This window comes from Girardinichthys multiradiatus, chromosome 23 (genome assembly GCF_021462225.1).
Source record: "Girardinichthys multiradiatus isolate DD_20200921_A chromosome 23, DD_fGirMul_XY1, whole genome shotgun sequence".
In the NCBI taxonomy this organism is placed as follows: Eukaryota; Metazoa; Chordata; class Actinopteri; order Cyprinodontiformes; family Goodeidae; genus Girardinichthys; species Girardinichthys multiradiatus.
Genome location: NC_061815.1, coordinates 40201111 through 40225534, shown reverse-complemented (window position 1 = coordinate 40225534; position 24424 = coordinate 40201111). Strand labels below are relative to the sequence as shown.

Here is a 24424-nt window from a genome sequence, read left to right as displayed (position 1 = left end):
GTAGTTGGAACACACCCTCCGGTCCCCCTTCTTATAAAGGGGGACCACCACCCCAGTCTGCCAGTCCAGAGGCACTGTCCCCGACCGCCACGCAATGTTGAAGAGGCGTGTCAACCATGACAGCCCTACAACATCCAGACACTTGAGGTACTCAGGGCGGATCTCATCCACCCCCGAAGCCTTGCCACCGCGGAGCTTTTTAACCACCTCGGTGACTTCAGCCTGGGTGATGAAAGAGTCCAACCCCGAGTCCCCAGCCTCTGTTTCCACCACGGAATGCGTGATGGCAGGATTGAGGAGATCCTCGAAGTACTCCTTCCACCGCCCGATAATGTCCTCAGTCGAGGTCAGCAGTCTCCCGCCCCCACTATAAACAGTGTTGGCAAAGCACTGCTTCCCCCTCCTGAGGCGCCGGACGGTTTGCCAGAATCGCTTCGAGGCCAACCGGTAGTCCTTCTCCATGGCCTCACCGAACTCTTCCCAGGCCCGAGTTTTTGCCTCTGCCACAGCCCGGGCCGCAGCACGCTTGGCCTCACGGTACCCGTCAGCCGCCTCAGGAGTCCCACAAGCCAACCACAGCCGATAGGACTCCTTCTTCAGCTTAACAGCATCCCTTACTGCCGGTGTCCACCACCGGGTTCTGGGATTGCCGCCACGACAGGCACCGCAGACCTTACGGCCGCAGCTATGGGCAGCAGCATCGACAATAGATGCAGAGAACAAGGTCCACTCGGACTCTATGTCTCCAACATCCCCCGGGATCTGGTCGAAGCTCTCCCGGAGGTGGGAGTTGAATACATCCCTGACCGAGGGCTCCGCCAGGCGTTCCCAGCAGACCCTCACTATGCGCTTGGGCCTGCCAAGTCTGTCTGGCTTTCTCCTCCTCCAGCGGATCCAACTCACCACCAGATGATGATCAGTGGACAGCTCAGCCCCTCTCTTCACCCGAGTGTCCAAAACATGCGGCCGAAGGTCTGATGATACGACAACAAAGTCGATCATCGACCTCCTGCCTAGGGTGTCCTGGTGCCAAGTGCACTGATGGACACCCTTATGTTTGAACATGGTGTTCGTTATGGACAATCCGTGACTAGCACAGAAGTCCAATAACAAAACACCACTCGGATTCAGATCGGGGAGGCCATTCCTCCCGATCACGCCTCTCCAGGTGTCACTGTCGTTCCCCACGTGGGCGTTGAAGTCCCCCAGCAGAATAATGGAGTCCCCGGGAGGGGCACTATCCAGCCCCCCCGACAGGGACGCCAAGAAGGCAGGGTACTCTGCACTACCACTCGGCCCGTAGGCTGAAATGATAGTCAGAGACCTCTCCCCAACCCGAAGGCGCAGGGATACAACCCTCTCATCCACTGGGGTAAACCCCAACACGAGACGGCTGAGCTGGGGGGCAACAAGCAAACCCACACCAGCCCGCCGCCTCTCCCCGTGGGCCACTCCAGAGTAGAAGAGAGTCCAACCCCTCTCAAGGAGATGGGTTCCAGAGCCCACGCTGTGCGTGGAGGCGAGCCCGACTATTTTTAGTCGATATCTCTCGACCTCCCGCACAAGCTCAGGCTCCTTCCCCCCCACCGAGGTGACATTCCACGTCCCTAGAGCCAGCCTAAGCATCCGGAGATCGGGTTGTTGAGGTCTCCACCTTCGTCCGCCACCCAATCCTCTTTGCACCGGTCCCTCACGGTTCCCCCTGCAGGTGGTGGGCCCACTGGGGGATGGCCTCGCGTCTCTCGTTCGGGCTTGGCCCGGCCGGGTCCCGCGAGGAGCAACCCGGCCACCAGGCGCTCTCCGACGAGTCCCGACCCCAGGCCTGGCTCCAGGGTGGGACCCCGGCTCCGCCGTACCGGCGAGATGGCAATATGTGACCCAATAGGCAAATTGCTTAAATTAACATTAATTTTGATGATTGAATCAATAGACATTTAAGATTGGTATTTTAATGATGTACAGAAGTTTCTACCTTATTGAGTGGAAACTGGACTAATGTGGCTTTGCTTTTATGCCGTGGTTCATAAAACCTTACTGAATCAGATCCACTTTTGTCTCTTTTTCATTGATATTTCCATCACCGCATGGCTCCACTCCATTCACCCTTGCTCTACTCAGCACAAAACCTACTGTTTCCATCGACTCACTGACAGCTGGAGGTTTAACTTCAAGCCCTACCTCCAGCCATCAGCTCTGAATATGATGCGCCTCAATCCACCAAGGGTTGGACTTGCTGGTTGCTTGTGAGGATTCCATGGCTTGCCTGTTTTGTAGGTTGAAAAATGGTGGTTGTTTTTCTGCTCACGGCTGACCACGCCCATGGCCAATCAGTGAACAGCAGTCTGTTCACGTCACATTTCGGCCCTGCTCAGCCCCAACTGGACCTGCTGCAAACGGTTGTAACGGTTGTAAAATGGGATGAGTGGAGTGGAACCAGTCTGCACCAAGCTGTACTTTCAAAATGTCTTACTGCCAGTACACCTGCAGCTTCACACTTCATAGTCTTCTAAATCATGAAACTATTTTGGGAAAATAAAATTATGTAATACAGAGCATTTCATGAAAGCCATTTAACTAAGCTCAGTCATTATAGCCACTGCATTTGAATGGAAATGAGTCTTTGCATGTTTAGATCCTCTGCATAAAATGTATTTTTCTTAAGATCCTCCACACCCTGTCTGAATGCTCCATAATTACTCAAGGGCAGAAATAAAGTACAAAAACAACAAAAAGCAACAAGAAAAATGATAAAAACCTTAATTACTCATTTAAATACTAGTTCAGACAGCATATGTTTACATTTCATAGTCCAATTAATTGCAATATTTTTATTATGTTATTTTGTTTTGTAACTAAATAATCAAAATCAACATGTTAAAGTACCAGCCCTAAAAAAAACATACCAAAGAATTGTGTAGCGGATGCTTAGATTTAAAGTTTTTTTGATATTTGATACTGCTTTTAACTTTGTGCTTTTTTCCTTTTTATATCAACAGTACCTAAAAATGTTCACAGACTTCCTGTCCTTCATGGTGCTCTTCAACTTCATCATTCCGGTGTCCATGTACGTCACCGTTGAGATGCAAAAGTTCTTGGGGTCCTTTTTCATCACATGGGACAAAGATTTCTTCGACCCTGAAATCAAAGAGGGCGCGCTGGTCAACACGTCAGACCTGAATGAGGAATTGGGACAGGTCAGGCTGGAGGGCAAATTCAAATAAGGCTTTTAAATGACAAAGTTAATGTTATATAAACCATATTTTCTGTTGATATAGTCTTTAAACATTAAACAAGAAACAAACTTTAAACATCAGTTTAAAACATAGAATTAATCATTTGCTTTCAAGTGCTTATTGTGCAGAGTATTATATCGCTCAGCTATTCTGCTTTTTATAGAGTGATACATGAGTATAACAAGCTGATATTAGCTGGCTGATCAGTGGGGCCACCTGCTCTGGTAGAGCCTGCAGGTAATAACCTTGCCAGCTGTAGATTTACAACAGCATTGCTGCAATATGAGTGATGAATTATGCTAATTTCCTTTACACACTAAGACTGTGGATTTTTTGCAACTGAAAATATTCGACAGAGCCAAATTTGTCTTTTTTTTTTGTGAACGAAGAATACTGTAGGTTTCCTCTTTCAGCCAGTCAGCTGGCAGTGTGCAGCAATAGTTAGAGGGGTGTAGCACTGGGTTCCTCTGCTCAATACAGTTTCAGTCATAGCATCACTTTTTCTTCTGCCTTTTTAACAGGCCGTTGTCATACAGTTTCTGTTGTTCGGAACATTTTAGTTGTTTTAAAATTGTCTCTTTATACCTTGATGCCAGTAATAAGCTGATTCATACGCAGCATGAAACTCCTTGCAGTGTATTGGATTCTTGGAGATACGGGTTGTATTACATTAACATAAGAATATTGGAATGTTAATATAAAATGTAAAAATCAATAATGAAATTTGGTTTTTCTCAAGTTTTGTAGGGGAGATGGCAGAAAATTAAGTTACTTAAAGAAAGTCTAACTTGGACGGCGTGTGATTTTTGTTACTGTAAAAATAAATTGCGTGGTAGTAGATTTGCAAAACCACCAATTAATTTTCTTTTTGTGCTATTTTTGATTAGCCCAAAAAGTACCTGTTTTGAGCACTTGTACTTAAAATGTTAAATAAATGTAAGATTTGACACCCTTTGAATTTCATAAATGCAATGTAATTCTTTTTTTTTTTCTATATGCATTTTCCTCCATCATATTTCCTGCAGGTTGAGTACATCTTCACAGACAAGACCGGCACTCTCACTCAGAACAACATGGAGTTCATAGAATGTTGCATCGATGGCTTCCAGTACCGGCATCGGGAAGACAGCTCAGAGTTGGACGGGGTTTGTGTCACAGATGGACCTGTAAACAAAGTACAGCAGAAAGCTGGCACGGTGAGTGTTGTGTTGCCCCACCATCTGGTATAAAAAGTCACACAAGCATTAACATATGGCCATTACATAGCTCATTGGTCAGAAAGACCCTTCAGAGGTCACCCGAGTGTAGCCCCTTTGACATGTCACCATATGCAGTTGACCAGGAGTGGAAAAAGTGTCTGTGTGCTCTGGAGACCATCACCTGATAATATGGTCAATTCACCAGAGTTAAAATGAGTTAGCTTTAATGGAGCATTTGTGTTATTTTAGTTCCATTAAATACGCTGTGTTTTTGGTGTGTTGTTAGGAGAGGGAGGAGTTGTTTCTTCGTGCCCTCTGTCTGTGCCACACCGTTCAGGTGAAGGAGTCTACAAAGAACGGCCGAGACCAGGTAGACGGTTTAGGGGCCGATGAAGAGGTGCTACATCCCCCACAGAAAGAGAGGGGCTTCATAGCTTCCTCGCCCGATGAGATTGCCCTGGTTCAGGGAGCCATGAGGTAAAAAAGAGGGGAGCTGCTGTGGATTAATCAATTTGAATGACATTTTTGAATACGAATGAATCCATTTTGGAAAGACAAGTTTTGTTGTCTACAGGTGCATCTCAGTAAACTATATGAACATAAAAATGTTAATATATTTTTTTCAGTTCACGCAGAAAAATTTAAAGCGTTATTTCTATAAATGTAGATGATTATGACTAATGGAAACTCAAAGTTAAGTTTCTCAAAGAGAAAAGAAAAAAGAATTATTCTTGGTTGTTTCACAACCGTTTCAGGGCTGCAGTTTTCTCTGTTACAACATATTTTTCTTCTACTCAATTTTCCATTAATCTGCTTGGATAATGGATTCTGTACAGTCAGCTTCTTTAGCAAAGAGTTTTTGTGGCTTACCCTCCTTGTGGAAGATGTCCGTGTCTGTCTCCTGGAAAAACTGTCACGTCAGCAGTCTACCCCATGACTGAACAGGGTATATCATAGTCGTGATATAACATTTCTGTATTGAGAATCTCTTTTGATCGGTCCTGTGTAACATTCAAATTTTCTGAGAAACTGGATTTTGAGTGGTCATTAGTTTTAAACCCTAATCATGCACAAATTGCAAAACTGCATGTCTAAGAAATGGTACATTCGCAGTTATTTGTCTCCATCTGCAGGTATGGCTTCACGTTTCTGGGCCTTGAAAGTAAAAATATGAAAATTCTTAACAGGAATAAAGATGTTGAAACGTAAGTCAGTTACACCATTTGGATTGTCAGGACAGTTTTAGTGATGCACTTTTATTTATTTTTTTAACTTTCTTGCCATTGTGTGCTCCTTGAAGGTATGAGCTACTTCATGTGTTAAACTTTGACCCTGTGAGAAGACGAATGAGTGTAATGGTCAGATCTAAAACAGGTGAACTTAAGACTTGTATCTGATTTATTGCATTTTTGTCTGATTTACTCTTTATGCTCTACCCTCAACATGTCTGTAATTGTTCATATTTGTGTTTAGGTGACATATTGCTTTTCTGTAAGGGAGCAGATTCTTCCATCTTCCCTCGAGTCAGACAGGAGGAGGTGGAGAGGATTCGCATGCATGTGGAACGAAACGCAACTGTGAGTGCAAAACAGATGGTCTTTCTGCATATCCAAGTTGTTGTAACTTTTTTACCAACTGGTTTTTTTTTTAAATCTCTGTTCAGGATGGTTATCGCACATTGTGTGTGGCCTACAAACATCTCAGTGCAGAGGAGTATGCAAATGCAGATGCGGGCTTGAGAGAAGCTAAACTGGCTTTGCAGGACAGAGAAGAGAAGCTTATGGATGTTTACAACCAAGTCGAGACTGAAATGACCCTAATAGGAGCTACTGCTGTGGAAGATCAGTGGGTGTTACCCCCACATACTTTATTCAAATAGCTACAGTGTTTTTAAATGCATTTCCTTTCATTAACATTATATTTCAAATTAAAAATATTATTATAGTCCAAATTAATGTGAATCAATTAGTTTACCTTAACTTGTGCATGTTTCATAGAAAACAGGCAGACAGGAACAACACAGTAGAAACTGGAAATAAAGCAAAAATAAACTAGAATTATTGGGCAAATCAAAAGATTAGAGAGGATGACAAACTGAGGAAGCCCAATCATGTGGTGAGAAAACAGGAAATAAATATAAAGAATTTATAGTGACAATTCTGAAACAAACAAATATTTTTAAGGTCATTTATTTCATTTTCCACAAATAGTTAACATATAAATAAATGTAAAAAATCTAAATGTTTCAGTTAAAATTTAAAATAATAGCAAGTGCAATACGGTAAAATAGGTAATAACCCTGTTATTGTTTTTAAACAAAAGATAAATAAAATCCTAGAACAGGAATAAATAATTAGTCTCCTTGGGCTGAAGGTTTATGTATTTAATTCAAAATATTAGTAGTATATATTAGTTACTGAAATACAAAACTATTAGTTACTCTTTACAAAATGATAGTTATGTTGTTTTGCACAAGATGACTTGTCATTTGCTGTTTAAAACCCTGCATTTTCCATTTATCAGCTCCAGTCATCCTTTTAGGACCAAGAGAAGATTATGGATGTTTTTTTTTTCTTGTTACTCCAACCGAAAGATTTATAAATAATAGGGTAGGTCTGCTATAATCTTGCACAAAGAGGTAAGCTAGTCACAAATGGAGTGCATAAAACAAAAGTTAGACTTTAAATGTTGCTGCCTTTAGTGCACATTTTCAAAAATATTCAGCTTCCAACTTACACAATAACAGTGGCAGAGGCCTATAACTCCAGCCCTCACTAGTTAAAATGTAAAAACAAACGTCAATGCAACAAGGACATCATTTCTATCTACTATTTTTGTCTCTTGCAACAAATTTGGCTAAACTATGCTATTAACAAACATTTTTAATTTAGATTTATGGAGATCAGCTTATTAAATGTCACTTGATATTTTATGACACAGTAGAATCCCAACCTCAAGTTTGGAACCCTCAACTCAGATTTAAAAGAGAGTTCAAAACTAAACTAATTGAAGTTACATTATTACCTTTGGTTGTATTGTTTTCCTTTTTTGTTTTTTACTTACTGAAGTGTAATCATTGTCTTCTAATCTATTTATTTTTACCCAAAGGCTTCAGGACGAGGCAGCGCAGACCATGGAGGCTCTGCAGGTAGCAGGCATGAAGGTTTGGGTCCTAACGGGGGACAAGATGGAGACGGCCAAGTCCACTTGCTATGCCTGTGGATTGTTTAAGAAAAACACAGAACTGCTGGAGCTAACGTTGCGCACTCTTGAGGATGGAGGAAGGAGGCGGGAAGAAAGGCTGCATGATCTGTTACTTGAGTACCATAAGAAAGCTGTTCAAGATGCACCACCAGTAAAGTTAGGAATAACCAGGTTGGTACCTTACCATTGCAAAAAAAATAACCTTTATGAAGTGCCTTGCACAAAGACTTAACAACCTTCAACTTTTTCATAGTTTGTCTTGTTACAACAACAACGTTTAGTGTATTTTCTGGGGATTTTGTGTGATAGACCCACACAAATCTGTGTGTAACTGTGAAATGGAAGGAAAATGATGCATGGTTTTCAAATTTTCTACAAGTAAAAATCTGAAAATTGTGGCATCTATCTTCAGCCCCCCTGAGTCAACATATTTTAAAACCACTTTTTCTTTTGGGGCATGTCTCTACCTGCTTTGCATAACTTTCTTCTAGTATTGTCCTCCATATGACTCCAGACATCTCCTTGTAAAACTGCGACCAGTTTTTCAGTCCATGTTTGGAAGAAAGTAGCATCCCCACAGTTGAACACTAGTTTGTCTTTCTGTCATGCTAAATCACAATAACATACATTTAAAAACCTTTAAAACGTCTTGAAAAGTTTAGCAAGGCATTTTATAATAATAATATTGAAAATGTTTCTATAAGAAGTTTTAATTTATTCCAGATTTTACCCCTGTGTTGTAGGAGTTGGTCTGTAGCCAGCCATGGCTTTGGTTTTATCATTGATGGAGCTTCTTTGTCGATGGTGCTCAGTTCATCCTCTGAATCCAATTCAAGCCTCTACAAGAACCTCTTTCTGCAGATTTGTCAGAACTGCACGGCTGTGCTGTGCTGCCGCATGGCTCCTCTGCAGAAAGCTCAGGTCAGATCAGTTTATTTCAGTAAACTCGATTTATCACGTCTTGCATTGAACACTTGGCAGCATGTAACTCTCCATTTTGCTGTATCTGTAGATCGTTAGACTGGTGAAGAACTCTAAAGGCAGCCCAATTACTCTTTCCATTGGTGATGGAGCAAATGATGTTAGCATGATTTTGGAAGCTCATGTTGGTATTGGTAAGAAATCACTTTAAATGTCGGTGACTGCAATCCTTTGGTGCAGGTTACAGTTATCCTGTTTTTGATCTTTTTAGATTTTTTTGTTTGTTTTGGATCTGTTGTTTCAGGTATTAAGGGTAAAGAGGGTCGACAGGCAGTAAAGAACAGTGATTATGCTATCCCCAAACTCAAGCACCTCAAGAAACTTTTGTTGGCTCATGGACATCTTTACTATGTTCGCATTGCACACCTAGTACAGTACTTCTTTTACAAGGCAAGCTAAACAGAAATATTACCTTTTTAATGTTCTGATGACTCACTGCTTGTAAAACTTGTGTTTACTGAATAAATCTGATAAGTAATTGATCTGTTGGTTTTTGTAAGACGTTTTATAGTAATAGTAATAAAAAATGAGTGGACATTTGTGTTAAAATGAGACTTTCCTGATAACTATTTCGTTTTTCTTACGTCCACAGAATCTTTGCTTCATCTTACCTCAGTTTTTGTACCAGTTCTTCTGTGGCTTTTCCCAGCAAGTGAGTTTTTCCTTAGCAGCAATCAGGTTTGAAGATGTTCTGAGCATTAAAAGTGACTGAGCCTGTTTCCCTTTAAATTACCCCTCCCCATTGGCCCTGTGAAGTTTGACCTCTGATAAAATAATCCAGACCTGTCGGTTTTGCCAGCATAAGTACTTTGAACATCACTATGATTCAGTCTTAGTGATGTGTTTTTATTGTCAACTTTTATGAAATGCATGACTAGGATGGGTATAACAAGAATTTTGTTATTGATACGCCACAGAGAGCCTACAGCGCTGTAAAAAAGTACATTACAGGTTTCACTTGTTCACAGTTTTTAACATAAGACAAAGTTTGGTAAATATAAAACGGCAGTTTTAAAATGATGATTCTTTTTATTTATGGGTTGAAATCTATGCAAGCTAACTTGGCCACATGTAAAAAAGTAATCACCCCCAAAATGTAAAATCTGGTTGTGGCAAATGTTTACAGAATAGTTTGAATTCAGAAACATTGGAGGATTTTCGACCATGAACATCCTGGTTTAGTTCATGCCACAGCACCTCATTCTGATTTATGTGCTGACTTTGACGAGGCCACTTCCAAATCCTATTTTTTTTCTTTTTTGTACCATTCAGATGTCAGCAAATACTTTTTTATGGTTCTGTATGAGTCAACTAATTAGTTAAAAATAAATTATATAGTGTATTATTCCAGTGCATGTTTTGGATTGTTTTTATACCGGGACAACCTTTGATCAAAAATAGACATTTTTTATTTAGAAATTCATATAAATTCTGTCTTGTGACCCACAGAACAGTTGTGTGATAAGTTCATGAAAGTTGTCTGTAAGCTTCCTTATGTGACCTCCTTTAAGATATGCTGGTGTTTTTTAGTTTTTTCTACTCCTTTATATTAATCCCCAGTCACCCCACCCCTCCTTCTCCTACCAATCCTTCTTCCTGCTCCCATCCTCCCCAGCCCCTGTATGATGCAGCCTATCTGACGATGTACAACATCTGCTTCACCTCCATGCCCATCCTGGCTTACAGCCTTTTGGAGCAGCACATTTGCATTGAGGTTCTCTTGGACAACTCCACCCTCTACAGGTAAGCCGAACGTACTGCACCCTTTTAAAGGTGCAGTTCTGGCTGGAGGTAGATTTTTGACACGTTTCAAATTCTTTTTGGGCTATACATTAGGCATTATTGGTCTTATTAATCCTTGTTTTTTTGAATAGACTGTGAAGTCAAACAACTTCAACAATTTTCTCAAATCCATTATACATACTAGTATAAAGTATGTGGACACTAATATTTGGATATACGTTTCCGGGGGTTTTGCAGAAAAACATGCTATGTGTAATCATTAACAAGTTCTTTTGGCTAGCTTGTTAAACATTCCTGATATCAGAAATGGTTGAGTAAATTTAATTTGTTGGTTCCCTGGCACAAACCCAGATTTTAAGATTCGTCCTGAATTTTCATGTCAGTAAACCAGCAACAGTTGTTAAATATTCAGCCAGAATTATGTTGATGATTTCTTGATTGCTACAAAAAGCAGTCTGTCTAAAGGACATTTAAGAAAATGTTGCTGTGTGTGTATTTCATTCTGTATTTATAACTTTGACTCTTTGTGGATATGAAAAAATACACCAAAACCTCCAACTTTTTCACCCAATTCTTGTTTATAAAAATCACTGGTTTTATCTTATCTAATCATACTGGGAAAAAAACTGTTTAAAATCAACATCAAATGCCCAAAATGACATTCATGTAGACGGCAGACTTTGTGTCTCTGTAAAATAAAGTTTTTTTTTGTGATACCTTGCCTCCATGACGTTTCTGTCACTTTTTAGTGGTTTAAACAAATCAAAAATCAAGTAAAAAATTTATTAATAATACATAAAATACTTATGAAGCTGCTAAAGTGACTCCTAAATAGCATTTCCAGGACTACTTCACACTTAACATTTATAATGTTTGTGAGTTTTTACCAATCTATTGTATGTTTTTTTTTTTTTCTTCCTATAAATGTATTTTAGGGAGATCGCTAAGAACGCTATGTTAAGGTGGAAACTATTCCTTTACTGGACAGCACTTGGACTCTTCCACGGCTTAGTCTTCTTCTTTGGTGTTCGATTTTTGTTCAGTAACCCAGCTCTTCAGGACAACGGCCAGGTTTGGTTTCACCCAACTGCTGAACAGAAGTGTGACAAAATGATTGATTGAGGACAGTGTCCTCACCACATCCTGTCTATCTTAATTGATTCCAGGTATTTGGGAACTGGTCATATGGAACTATTGTTTTCACCGTCCTCGTCTTCACTGTAACGCTAAAGGTAACACTTCTAAACTGTAGCGTGAAAGCTAAAATGCTAATAATAAAGTCCTGTAAAATGTACATTTTTAGTACATAATTTTTGAATTTAGGGTGTAAATCCAATACCCAACAATACCCAAAGTGGATTCTGGGTATTGTCTTGAAGTGACTTTTCTTCTTCTGTGCAGCTGGCTCTGATCACACGGCATTGGACATGGATCAACCACTTTGTAATCTGGGGTTCCCTGGCTTTTTATGTGTTTTTCAGCTTCTTCTGGGGAGGAATAATATGGTCAGAAAATACATGTAAAAACAAGTTGTAGTTGAACTTTTCTCAAATATGAAAACAGATAATGTGACCTCAAGTGTGTTTTCTCCAGCAGGCCCTTCCTGAGGCACCAGCGTTTGTACTTTGTGTTCGCTAACATGTTGAGCTCAGTGTCAGCATGGCTGGTCATCATCTTACTCATACTCCTCAGTCTACTGCCAGAGATCCTGCTTGTGGTGCTCCGCAAGCCTCGTGGACCCCACGCTCGACAGGTGAAGCTCAACTGCACAGATTTTATAAATTTATTCATACATTCAATATTTGCTTTAATTAAAATTAACAATTTTAACTATTTTATATATGCATTTTGAAGCTGATCTTTTGAGTCTGTTTGCAATACCATTTTAAATGTTGATTGAATAGAGTTATGAGTAAAATTTACAGCTAATGGCCGATTTCACAGTTGGCCATCATTATCGACTATCTCTGAAGTGCATCTGAAGTTATAGTGGGTTTAATAGAATACATGTCTTACCTGTAGTTTCAAAGTTTAAGAGGAAAGCAAGAGGAAACTGTTAGCTATCAATGTTTTGGTAGCTAACGTCCACTGATGTTTTGTAACCGTGTGCGCTGCACTTATTTCTTTTATGGTTCTTGGGGATCTTTATTAATATTTAGTCCTGTATTGACACATTAGTTCAGTAAGCTTATAGCCCAAAATCAAATTTTAGCATACGTCTCCCAACTGTGTTAAGATCAGACTTCCAACTCTATCTTAAAAACTCTGTGATCGTTTTTCCATCCCTGGGTTATTCTGTAAAAAAACAAAATCAAGCATGGAAAACTGTTTGACGTTCCAGACCTGATTAAGGCTTTTTACATTTATCTATTTGTTGATTACGTCATTTATCTTTGTAATTTCTGCAGAATGCACATATAACACCTTATAAGGTTAGTTTGGATTTTTTGTAATTATTATCAGTATTCGTTCCTTTTCATAAAGTAAAAAGACATTATATCTCTGTAAACTTGTTGGAAAATTAAGCACATCCCCCAAGGTGGTGGAAGAATAACAAGCTAAGCAGACATGCACTACATCAATCCACTTTGTCCGTGAGTCACTTGGGGTGATTTTTAAACGACAACATAACCTGGAAAGCATAGGGAGATACGGTGTTAGAAGCTGCTGGACCACTGATGCAAAATTTGCTTCATTTTTAGAGGAGCTTAAGTGCACTGGCAAGTCACATCTTATCTGGGGAAATGATTCAGCAACACAAGTTCACAAAGAAACATGGATGTTTATCAGCTGAACAAAGTAGCACCATAAGTAACAACATTCTGGTGTGAAAAGACCGTTAATACTGGCTAACATAGTGTTATATCCTACTGATATGAGCGTTTTTATTTCAAATAGCTAAAGTCAATGAAAAACAGGTAGTGTGTCTCTGATTAGCTATTAGCCATCCACCACTCCAAGGACTTCTTTAATTTCCAACCAGCGATTGGTGATATGACATCTTTCTACTCCAGGTAAGAAAATCATTACTGCTAACTTTGCAACACCTCACTTCAAAAAATCTCAACTAACCCTTTAATCTTAAGAGTTACTGACAGGAGCCGGAACATAATTGCAGCTTCATTCAAACATTTAAAAAAGGCGCTGATCTTCTTCCTGTGTGGTATTTTGTTATGGTATCTATGCAAAAATGTCAAACAACAATGCATAACCTGATTATTTGCTTTTATTTATAGCTGAAGACCAAAAGATAGTTCTACTGCTGCTATGATATTGTAACATATTGATTATTACAATTAAATCAATTATTATCACTTTGTCATTGGTATTTTGAATTTGACGCACATTTAGTTTCACACTTTCCCAGTCCCATGTTTTGTGTAAAGTATTTCCAAACAGCCCAATTTGTCTATTAAATGAGGAAAATCTGAGTAAGCCAGCTGACAGACAGTGCACAGCAAGTGTGGGCCCCTGTTAATTTTTTTTTATGCATCAGTCAGAGAAGAGAAAACTCCGGCACTTTACCACATCGCCTCATTTAAACAACCTTTAGCTTAGAAAAAGTGACAGGAGATGTTTGTGCTTTTGAAACCATGAAATGTGTAAAACATAAACATACTTTCTGTTTTGTACTCAAATGTCTTGAATGTTATAAAAACAGCCAAAGATCTTGAAGCTTGAGTCTGGAAAAGAGCAATTTTGAATTTGTTGGAGGATTTGTAGGAACCCTACACATTTTTAAACACACAGATGTTGTCCTTCCAGTTCGCATCCTATCAGCCTCACGTTTGCACTGTGATCACAGGTTATGTTTGCTGGTATGTGAGAGCCTCTGGTGTATTTTGTCATTTTATACTGCTATTATAAATCATGGAAAATGAAAACTTTGGTGGATTTATGGTTCCGATAAACAGTATTTACTAATTGATATCCTTGCAGTCTAGTTTTACATCAGTCGGTTCCCCTTTTCACCTAACCTGTTTTTTTTTTTTGTCAAAATGACTTCTCAACACTATCATACATTCTTACCTGTCATCCTCCTATTTTTCCTTTCTTCCTGTCTGTACTGTCTTCCCTAAAGATGAAGCGTCGCCTTCCATCCTCGGGGACTTCTACTATCTTCATGCTATCTCAGACAGCTAGCACTCACAGCATCTCATGGAGCGACTGAGGTCTCCTATTTTCTGTCTGTTGATATTCAAACTTTATTCTCACTCTGAGAATTTTCTGTTTGCTTGGAAACTAGCTTGTTTCCTTCTCACTGTGTCCTTCCTCTCCCACTGTCTCCTTCCTTAATATACAAATTTAATCATATAGATTTTGATCCTGGTCCCACTCTGTTGGACAGTTTAATTGCAGAGTCGATGCTAGGAAGCCCACATTTTTAAACGTTGACTCAAATGTCTTAATTTAATTATAATTTATTAAATTGGGAGGAGTGGTGTGCTGCCAGCTCTTCCTGCAGTGTGGAGTAGGACAGGAAGTCCATGCTGAGCGTGCAGTCAGTCTTCCATCCTTGTCTGTCCAGTTTTATCAGTCAGTGTCTCCTCCCAGCTCCCTGTGCTGCTCCAATGCCTGCTGCCTCCGCATGTCTTGTCCGGTGACTGCAGCAGCTAAAAGCACCCAGACTCCACTGCATGAGGCATGAGTCCCAACCTCATCCTGGATCCTCAACCCAGTCTCCACAGCCTACAGCTTTTTTTCTGTTTGTGCTTAGTTTCATAAATGTTGAGCATAGAAAAATTACATTTTAAAACTGAAGGTTGTTTTTGCCAAGGGGAGCTGTCTAGGAAGGCACATGGACTAATTTTTATTGCCCATTTTTGTGAACTTTTAATCTCTTGTGAATGCATGTGTTTATGTATGTGTACAAGCTGAAGGAGAAGCATGTTTGTGCTTGCCAGCGTAGTGAAGTCAACAGTGTGTTTTGCCTCACCCTTCTAGAAAAAGCAAGTTCAGTCGAACGTGGGGGGCCCCCAGTCTTCAGCCAGGCCCCTGCTCATGAGAACCTTTTCAGATGAATCCAATACTGTCATTTAAACAGGTACTTGCCCACTTTTAGGCCATTCAACCTAATCAGGGACTCCCTTTCAAATCCATTTTAGCCTCCTGTCTTAATTGTAACACCAAATTCTATTAAGAAAATCGAAACCCAAATGGCATATAAGCCATATCTAAAAAAGAATAGAATTTGTTTTTCTTCTTGTTTGTGTTGTGTAAGCTGAAATAGGCTGGCTGAAGAGAGACATTTATTACACTACTATCATTTTGTATCAAGTTTTGGATAATATGGTTAAATAATGCATTTATTTCACCAATGATTGCCTCCTTGCTCACTTTTTTTTGTACAGTCACATGCTCCTTTCAGCCTTCCTTTGAATGCACAGCTTAAATTTCCATTTGCATGTGGTTCTGACGCAAATCATTTTTTTCCAGTCAGTTTTATTTTCCTGATTTGGAGTCTGGGGTGTCTTTTCCCTTCCTATCTTGTCGTTTCTAACCACAGGTCTGATCTGGGATTATTACTTGCTACCTCTCCACTGTTCAGCATTCATGTGCCGTTTGTAATGTTGTGGTTTGTTCATTTGATTAAGTCATCTGTGTTATTCACTGTCTGCTTACCTTTTTGGTAAATAATGGATTCATTTGTGAGTGCTGTGCTTGAGTTTGGTGCATGAAGTTACTCTGATGCAACCTTAGCCGAAATGCTGCTGAATTACAGGGGTGCAGATGTCCAAATTACAAACAAAAAAAGTTGGACAAAACTTAAAGTTTGTTCCTAAAACACCTTTGCACCAAATTGTGGATTTACACAGCCCTGCAAAATTATTTATACCAATTAACATTTTTTTTCATCTTGTTACAACCACAAACCTTTAAGTATTTTTTAAGATTTCGTGTAAAGACTAACACAAAGAAGTGCATAATTGTAAACTGGAAGGAAAATAATACATGGTTTTCAAACATGTTTTTTTCCAATAATAATCGGAACTTTGTGGTATGCAAATGTATTTGGCCCCCTTTAATCCGGTGCCTCTAAATAAAAACCACTGTAACCAGTTGCCTTCAGGATCCAGCTGTTCTGTGAAGGCTTCACGGGTTTGTTAGAAAACATTAGTGAACACCAGTGTGGTCAGGAATATAGTTTTGGAGTAGTTTGGGACAGAGTTATGTAATAAGACAATATCCCAAACTTTAAACATCTCTGAACATTGTTCAATCCGTCATCTGAAAGTGAAGAGCATGTCACAAGTGCTAACCTAAGACATGTTGTCCAACTGAGAGGCCAAGAGGCCCATAGTAATTTTGCAGGAGTTTCAGAGGATTACAGCTTAGATGAAATAATTTGTCTACAGGAAAACTATTCTCTGATATCGTTTTATACTCCACAAATCTGGCCTTTATTGAAGAGCGGCAGAAAGAAAGCCATAGTTTAAAGAAAGACACAAGAGGTCTCATTTAAAGTTTTCCACTCAACAAATGTGGGAAAAAGGTCATATAAAATAAAAATAATGAACTTTGACCTACATGAAAATTGCTATTTAGTACTCCACAACTTGAACACATGAGCCCTATTATTAAACATGGTAGTGGGAGCATCATGCTGTGAGGGTACTTTCTTCAGCAGGAACAGGGGAACTGGTCGTGGTTGATGGGAAGATGGAACTAAATACAGGACATAACTGGAATAAAAACTGTTAATAGGCTGCAAAAGAGTCGCCAGAGCTGCAGTAGAAAGGGTTTAGATCAAAGCAGTTCCAGTCCAAGTCCGGATATAAATGATAATTTGTGGTTACACTTGAAAATGCTAGATGTGCAAAGCTTGTAGAGAGATACCCTAAAAGACTCGCAGCTGTAATTACAGCAAAAGGTGGTCCTACAAACCTTTATCTCAGGGGGCCTGAATACATAAGATGCTACAGTTTTCTGATTTATTTTAGTTTTATTTTTTTGTCCACTTCACAGTTCTGCCCTACCTTGAGTTGGTCTGTCACATAAAATCCCAATAATTTACATGAAAGATTGTAGTCGTAAAATAACAATGTGAAAGGTTTTGGGGGGAGTAAATAATCTGGCTTGGCGCTGTACGTTTAGTTAATTACTCTCAAGCGTTCCCAGTTATTTGTCTGTCCCCTGAACATCTGCTAAGGAGACTGGTTACGCCACTATTCACCAGTGTCCCTGGCTGCCTAGTAGTATCGAACAGCTTCTTGCAAGAACTGTTCACATTTAACCTGGTTTTTATTCTCCCTGTAGCTGGCAGAGGGTGACCTCCTACAAGCTTCCAGGTAAACCTCAAAGAGAGAGCACTAACAGTGTGTTTAAATCTGCCTGCTGAGCTTCAACAGATCAGCTGATATGGGGAAAATGGGATAGTTTCCTTACTAATGTCTGTCCTCTGTCGGTGGTGAGGATGCTGTAATCATTGTAGCTTTCTTGTTCATTGTTTTGTAGCCAATCACTGTTGATTTTCTGGTGATGTAAGCTAATTTGAGGCTCTATTTTTCTCTGTGTTGTCTCCAGCTCTTGATTAAAGCACAAAGTAAAAGTCTTTCTTCTTGTGCTGCTTCCAGATCGCTGCTGTCACACCACTTTCCTACAAGCACCTGAAGGAGCATGAGTGAAAGGCAGCCTGGACACTGCACTGAAATCCTCTTCTTTTTGATTTTCTTCCATAGCTGAAGTGACTTCAGTAAGGGTGGAGATGAGGAAAAATATTAAAAGGTGTGAAGCAAGAGATCAAGATGAAGAGGATGAAAAACACCATGTAAAGACTTGGGGGAGAAGTTCAAATTGTTTTTGAAGTCTTTTGACTTCTGTTTCTTTTTTTAGTTTTTTTTGCGCAGTCACCTGCCCAGCGCATGCCTGCAGAGCAGTGCTCTACTATATTTTATAAAAATAACTCGGAAGATGGGCATGAATCTTCTTTCTTTTGCTTTTTTGATATTTGCTTACAAATGAATGCTACCTTGCCAGTAGCTAAGTACAACTACTTTGTTTCATCAAGCAGTTGTAATATCCACTCCAAGAATGGTACATCTGCATGAAAACTAAAATCCCACTTCTCTGATATTTAGTCTGTGTTTTCCATAATCTTTTTATTTAAACTTAATCTCTACACTTGTATTTTTGCAATGTTGTGTCCTTTTTATTAATTTCGAATGTTTTTGTCTACAAATCCAAATCATTCCAGGTGAAATATTACTAAATGTGATATCAGTGCAGCTGAAAGCAGCATGCAGACTGTTAGAGTAGTTTTTATTATTATTTTGTTTTGGTGGAAAATCTGATATCTGTTTTTATTGCTAAGTTATAAGAGGAGTCTGTTATTACCAGTCAGTCCAAAATGTGTGCTTGTGTAAGATTGAGCGTTAGATTAAAGACTTAAAGCACGCCCCAGCAATGAAACGTTACATGGAGCGTGAGCTAAAGCCTTCCAGCCTCAAAGATTATTTAATAGAGTCCATTATGAAATGAAAAAATAATATATTTGGTGTTCTGTACATAGCTTAGAGATGTTTATTAACATCTGCTCAAAGCCAAAATGATCAGATTGCGTCCAAACAAATGTGGCCTTACGGGGACAGGCCTATGTGTATGGGTGCGTTGTTTAGAAGTGCAAAAATATGCTGGATGAGAATAGCCACAAATGCCTGCGTGTAATGAAGCCCAGGTTTACTTGAACTTTGTTGATTCGGATCAGTTTGACATTTTCAGCTCTAATAAGGAAACTGGTTCTTTATTATGAATCTGGTCACGTTAATTATACCTGGATGCACATGTATACAGTATCAGTTAGGTAAGATTACCAATAATCAGTGCACACTGTAAACAAAAATCAACACGTAGATAAAGTCTAAATGAGATATTTATGATTATTTGGTGTTCATTTTGTCTCCTCAGATAAATTTGGGTTTTAAAGTGGCTCTTTGTTTGAACTGCAGAATCAGCATAGCTTAAATTCACTGTGAGATGCTGATAGCGTAAACTGTTCACCTTTTCTCCTTCTTTAACTTTTTACCTGTAGTTCTTTATACATTCCATCCAAACATAACATGATTTCACACACTTTGATACTCTTTTTGTAATATGCTTTACTTTCTTCTGTAATCATATTAAATATACTTGCCATATTTATTATTAAGTGTAATTTTACTCACGGAGGTTATATTTTTATTACACGTATCTTTTTATTATTCAGAGAATGTTAAGCTTTGTGCCAACAAGTGGAGCTTGTGTGTTGTTCTCCGGCTCTAACTTGAGACAGCAGTAATCCCATTCAGCAGTCTGTATTGTGTCTGCATAGACCAGGCAGCCCCTTCCCAATACACCCATATTCCCCAAATCAATCTCAGAGGCTGGTTATGTCCCTCTGTAAAGTACAGTCCTGGCCACAGGTTTACATACACTCATTATGGGCATGAATGTGATTTTGATGAGGGGCCAGAGTGGAATCATGCTATAACATACATCTGTAGTCATTTTTAAAAACACAAAATGTTGTGCACATTTTGAAATTGTTTGTACATTTTCAGAAATTTACATAAATGTAATATTCATACAACCCTACTAATATTCAGATTTGTGTTATCAACCCCCACCTCTTCAATATTCTCTTTGTAATCATCAACAGGCCACTATCATTATTATGGTTGGATATTTACCCCTTGGAGTTCATTAAACATCATTGGTTTCCCATCATATTCCCTGCTTTAAGCATTGTCATCAACATTAAGGTGGGGGCTTTCAGAGGATCAGTCAAGAAGTCTTCTTCCAAAACTGGTTTTTAAATGTGTTCGGGATCATTGTCCTGTTGGAGCTCCGAAATGGGTCTAAGTTTTAAAAGTCTGAACCAAAATTTTGGTCTCAAATGAATTAAAATTTGTTAGAAATATGATGATGAGATGCCATGCAACCACCAAGGCTTAAGCCTGCTACAAAATGGGAACTGCTGGAATGCTAGGGCCAGTCTCCACAGTGAAACAAGTTTTATAAGATAGGATATTTTATTGATCCCACAAAGGGGAAATGTATGTGTCACAGCAGCACAAAAAAGGACCGTGCACGAAAAATGATAATAGCAGCAGAGACGATGTTAAAAAAGTAAAAAATTATAAATAATTTAAACATTATTTGACTAAGAGGTTGCCAACCAAGATGTCATTCAGATAAGACACAACTTGAGCTCTCTGGACAAAAACAGCCAACTGTAAAGTCGACTTGAAGCTTTTTAACCTGAGAACCAATTATCAAGCATGGTGGTAGTAGAGTCATGCTGCGGGTCTGTTTCACTGCCAGTAGAACTGGTGCATTTCACGAAATGATAGGAATATTGAAGGAAGGAGAATGTGTCTAAATTCTTCACCTTAACCTCAAGTCAACAACTAAATGTAACATTGGTTAGAGTTGGGTATCCTTATGGGACAATGATCCCAAACACACATCAAAACTGGTTTTGGAATGGGTAAAATAAACTGGTATAGCATAATGGAAAAATAGGGACTATGCTCTGTGTGCCAGGAAATCAACCAGTTTATATGAGATCATCCAGCGATGATAAAGAAATATCAACATATTCAGTTAAAATCACACCAGGAGGCTGTAATTACTGAGGAGCATTTGGTTTCTCTGCAACTTGCTGAAATGCATATAACCCAATATTAGTGGGGTTGTATGTATATTTCTGATACTCTATGGGTTAGAAAAAATAAACGTTGCAGTGTTGATCAACACTAGAAAAAAAGGTTCAGTTGCACCCAAAATGAAAGGCGTTCATGCAAACAATGGGTGTATGTAAACTTATTAGCAGAACCATAACACTTGCGTAAAACTGATAACTGCTAATGATTTGTGTCCAAGCTGTTGTAAGTCTTGCAGTGAAAATTGTATTATTTAAATCATCAGATTCTCACTATAATGAAGGTATTGGAATGGAAAATCTTGACCTGACATCAGCATATGGTCTGAGCTTAGGGTCATTTGATTAATTAATTGTCTACTCACTTTCAGACTGGATGGGGCTGCCTGCTTCAATAGATGAGAAACCTTTAAATGACTTCAGAAATGCTATTTTCAGAGCTTAAATATGTTATATTTTGCTTGTCTAAATGAAATGTTAAAATGAATGGATTGTATTTTTAATGCAACGTTTTTCCAGCCAGTTTTTAAAGAAAAAAAGAAAATAAAAAAGAAAAGAGAATAAGAGACTCTGTGGGTGTCTGTCTTAGGAGGTGTTCACTTTCAGGCACCTCAGGCAGGGATTCCTGCCTTTTGAGTCTCCAGCTTCACCACTTCAAACCTCCAAGCTGAATGTACCTCTTTGAAATATTAAAAACCTGAAGAGTTTCTGTAATAAAACTGAAAGTTTTAAAGATAAACTGTTTGCTTTGTGATTTGTTACGGTAGAAGTTGTGTCAGCAGTTTCTGTTTGGTGCAAAAGGTCTGGATGTGTGGCCGGTTCGTGCTTGTGTGTGTTGCAGCCACCCTCAGCAGATGCTGTGCAGTAATGAGATGACCGAGACGCTAAGCTGGATCAGCTGAGTGGCTGCAGAATGAGGTCCGAGTGCTGCTGCTCTCACGCCGCTCCATGTGTGGCCTGAAAGGAAGAAAACCTCCAGCTGAGAGAGAGGATTTAAATACATCTGTATTTACACCCATTTTCTCCACCAGTTTGTTGAGTTGCTGACTGCTGATCCATTTAGATGAGATGTGGGCTGGGCAGTGGGGAGTTCAGCTGAAAAAGGCTCTCTGTAACAGTATGTACACAATGACACCCTTTCTTATTTGTTCTGCGGTTTTGAATATGATTTCTGTGGATTACAGGCTGTTGGCAGAGGGAGAGGAAGATTTCTTTATTTTCAACAGTCAATCTTTTCTGTGAGCATTTATTATACAGTAAAGCAGGAGAATAAATGATGAATATATTAGCCATCCTAACGGTGAAGCCTACATACAGAGACCATGAAAAAAAAGCCTAAGTAGTGTGTAGCAGTGAGGCAAAGAAGGGCGGGAGCTGGCAGTGGGTCAGGAGGAGACTCTTGAGCTTTGCGCGCTGCAGAGCTGACGCACTAATGCTCAGAGAGGGGAGGGGAAGGGACAGACAGCCGTGGCCAGATGGAGCTCTGTTTGTTTGGAAGCAGCTAACTGCTGCTGAGAGCAGGACACACTGTCAACTCTGGTGTGTATCAACTGGGGGAGAAAAAGACACCCGATTGGGGCAACTACGGGTCAACAAACTACTGCTGAGTCCCTGTGAAGACGGCTCCTCTGCCGTTATGTAGCTGTGCAGCTCAGTGTGAAGGCACTCTCGGCAGCTTCAAGGTCGACAACCTCAGGGAGCTGTCCCCATCTGACTCTCACACCCGCAGAACTTGATGGATTTCCTGTTCTAGCACTTCTAGTTCTCCGTAAACTTGCCTGACCGCTCTGAAGAGAGTATGAGGCCTGGACTGCTGTGATCAAACAGTTGTCCCAGCCTGATTCTGTGACAGAAACCGAGGGAATGGGCCCAGCTTCACTGCAGGAGGAGAGGTACCTGGGCAAAGAGTCAGAGGAGATGGAGAGCTACCGCTGCCTTCTACAGGCCGGCTCCCAGCTGGAGAGCACCCTACAGCGTGAGTAACATGATGCTCACAGAACTTATAAATTATGTCAGACTATTCAATGCATGTCTTTATCTCTCCCTTACTTAATTTCACACTCATCTGCACAATTCAACAAAAAGAAACATACTGTAACGCAGCTCAGCTTAGTTTAACCTAACTTCTGAGAGGAGGTAACTGGAGATGTGAAGCTTCATTATTATTGATGTACTGGTTCCTGCAGCTTTGCTCCAGCAGTGGGCCATCGCAGGGATTATGTCAGCTATTTTAAGCCACCCACAGATGGATACATTTTCAATCTATAAGAATGATTTGTAGACAGAATACCAGCAGACTAGATTGTAGATCACTGCTGCAGAAATTAAAGCAGCCTGTCTTATTATTATTATAAATATTACTGTAACAATAGGTCAATATTGTTAGGGCACCAGGCTGTTGAGCTTCGCATTGAAAACGAAAGCACAGACTGAAATACTGTGGGATCCTGACATGTTAGCTGATCTATTTTCCTCTCTCAATATTTCCTACTTGTTGAATCTGGTCTGGGTTTGACGGCTGAAAGAGAAAATGTCTTTCTGAGAGTAAAAACTTACATCTTCCCTCCCACTTTACCCTAATCTTGTTACAGAGTGTGCAGTGATAAACCGTTTCATATTTTGCCACACTTTAATGTCATAGATGAAACAAATTTATAATATCAAAGATAAACAGAGTAAGTACATCATACAGTTAAAAAAACATTTGATTTAACTTAAAAAAAAAAAGAAAAATTATCCAAAGCAAATCCAGCCTTTGTAAAGAAGTAACTGCCCTTTAAAAGAGGTAAATGGTTGTTCCTCCATTTGTAGCAACAACTGCAATAAATCGCTAACTGGTAATGAATCAGAAGTGGACTGGCTGGGTTACTTTGGATCGTTGTCTTACTGAATAATCATAGCTTGAGTTTAAGGTCACCGACTGATGGAAAGAAATTTCACTAAAGGTTTTTTTGATGAGAGCATAATTCATGGTTCAGTCAGTTAGAAGTCATTCTGGTCATGAGGCAACAAATCACCTCCAGACGTCACAAAAATCATCGCTATGTTTGTCTGTTTTACTCTGGATTTTTTTCATCAGTCCACAGAGCATTTTCCCAAAGGCCTTTGGTATTATAAAGAGTTTTATTTTTTATTTTTTTGCCAATGAGACAGGCCTTTGTTTTCTTTTTACTCAGAAGTGGTTTTCACCTTAAACATTTCATTAACACTGATGGCAAAAAGGCTAGCAGTGTTTTATTTGTTGTTTTAGGTCATTGTGACCTCCTGGATGAGTCTTAAACATACTCCTGCGTTAATGTTGGTCGTCTGGCCACACCTGAGAAGTTTCACCAGTGTTCCACTTATTGTCCATTTGTGGAAAATGCAAAATAGTTTTTTAGATCGTAGCATAATGTGTCTTTTTGAGATGCTTTGGCCTTCTGTGT

At 39.6% G+C, this 24424-nt stretch overlaps 2 protein-coding genes across 21 annotated transcripts in view; both read left to right on the top strand.

The window, feature by feature from the left end:
- atp11c (ATPase phospholipid transporting 11C) overlaps positions 1–21738 on the top strand; it is an 80100-nt gene extending 58362 nt beyond the window's left edge. For 3 of the 13 annotated variants that reach the window (XM_047353234.1, XM_047353244.1, XM_047353246.1), the window contains 21 exons: positions 2997–3194; positions 4259–4429; positions 4719–4909; positions 5566–5637; positions 5733–5806; positions 5906–6009; positions 6096–6277; positions 7541–7807; positions 8380–8557; positions 8649–8751; positions 8862–9007; positions 9210–9269; positions 10233–10360; positions 11296–11431; positions 11527–11592; positions 11762–11865; positions 11957–12113; positions 12769–12792; positions 15305–15404; positions 17618–17649; positions 17935–21738. In XM_047353234.1, the coding sequence (XP_047209190.1) occupies positions 2997–3194; positions 4259–4429; positions 4719–4909; positions 5566–5637; positions 5733–5806; positions 5906–6009; positions 6096–6277; positions 7541–7807; positions 8380–8557; positions 8649–8751; positions 8862–9007; positions 9210–9269; positions 10233–10360; positions 11296–11431; positions 11527–11592; positions 11762–11865; positions 11957–12113; positions 12769–12792; positions 15305–15400 (2457 nt within the window). In that variant the 3' untranslated portion in view covers positions 15401–15404; positions 17618–17649; positions 17935–21738. Of the gene's footprint in view, positions 1–2996; positions 3195–4258; positions 4430–4718; positions 4910–5565; positions 5638–5732; positions 5807–5905; positions 6010–6095; positions 6278–7540; positions 7808–8379; positions 8558–8648; positions 8752–8861; positions 9008–9209; positions 9270–10232; positions 10361–11295; positions 11432–11526; positions 11593–11761; positions 11866–11956; positions 12114–12768; positions 12793–14441; positions 14533–15304; positions 15405–17617; positions 17650–17934 lie in introns of those variants that run through there. The other 10 variants (XR_007036291.1, XM_047353237.1, XM_047353235.1 and 7 more) reach the window with 10 other exon arrangements.
- Positions 21739–22423: 685 nt separating this feature from the next.
- mcf2a (MCF.2 cell line derived transforming sequence a) overlaps positions 22424–24424 on the top strand; it is a 32537-nt gene continuing 30536 nt past the window's right edge. For 2 of the 8 annotated variants that reach the window (XR_007036494.1, XR_007036497.1), the window contains exon 1: positions 22425–22974. Coding sequence is in view for 4 of the 8 variants with exons in the window: in XM_047354525.1 (XP_047210481.1) it covers positions 22863–22974 (112 nt within the window). In the remaining 4 variants the exon portion in view is untranslated. Of the gene's footprint in view, positions 22975–24424 lie in introns of all 8 variants that reach the window. The other 6 variants (XR_007036495.1, XR_007036496.1, XM_047354525.1 and 3 more) reach the window with 6 other exon arrangements.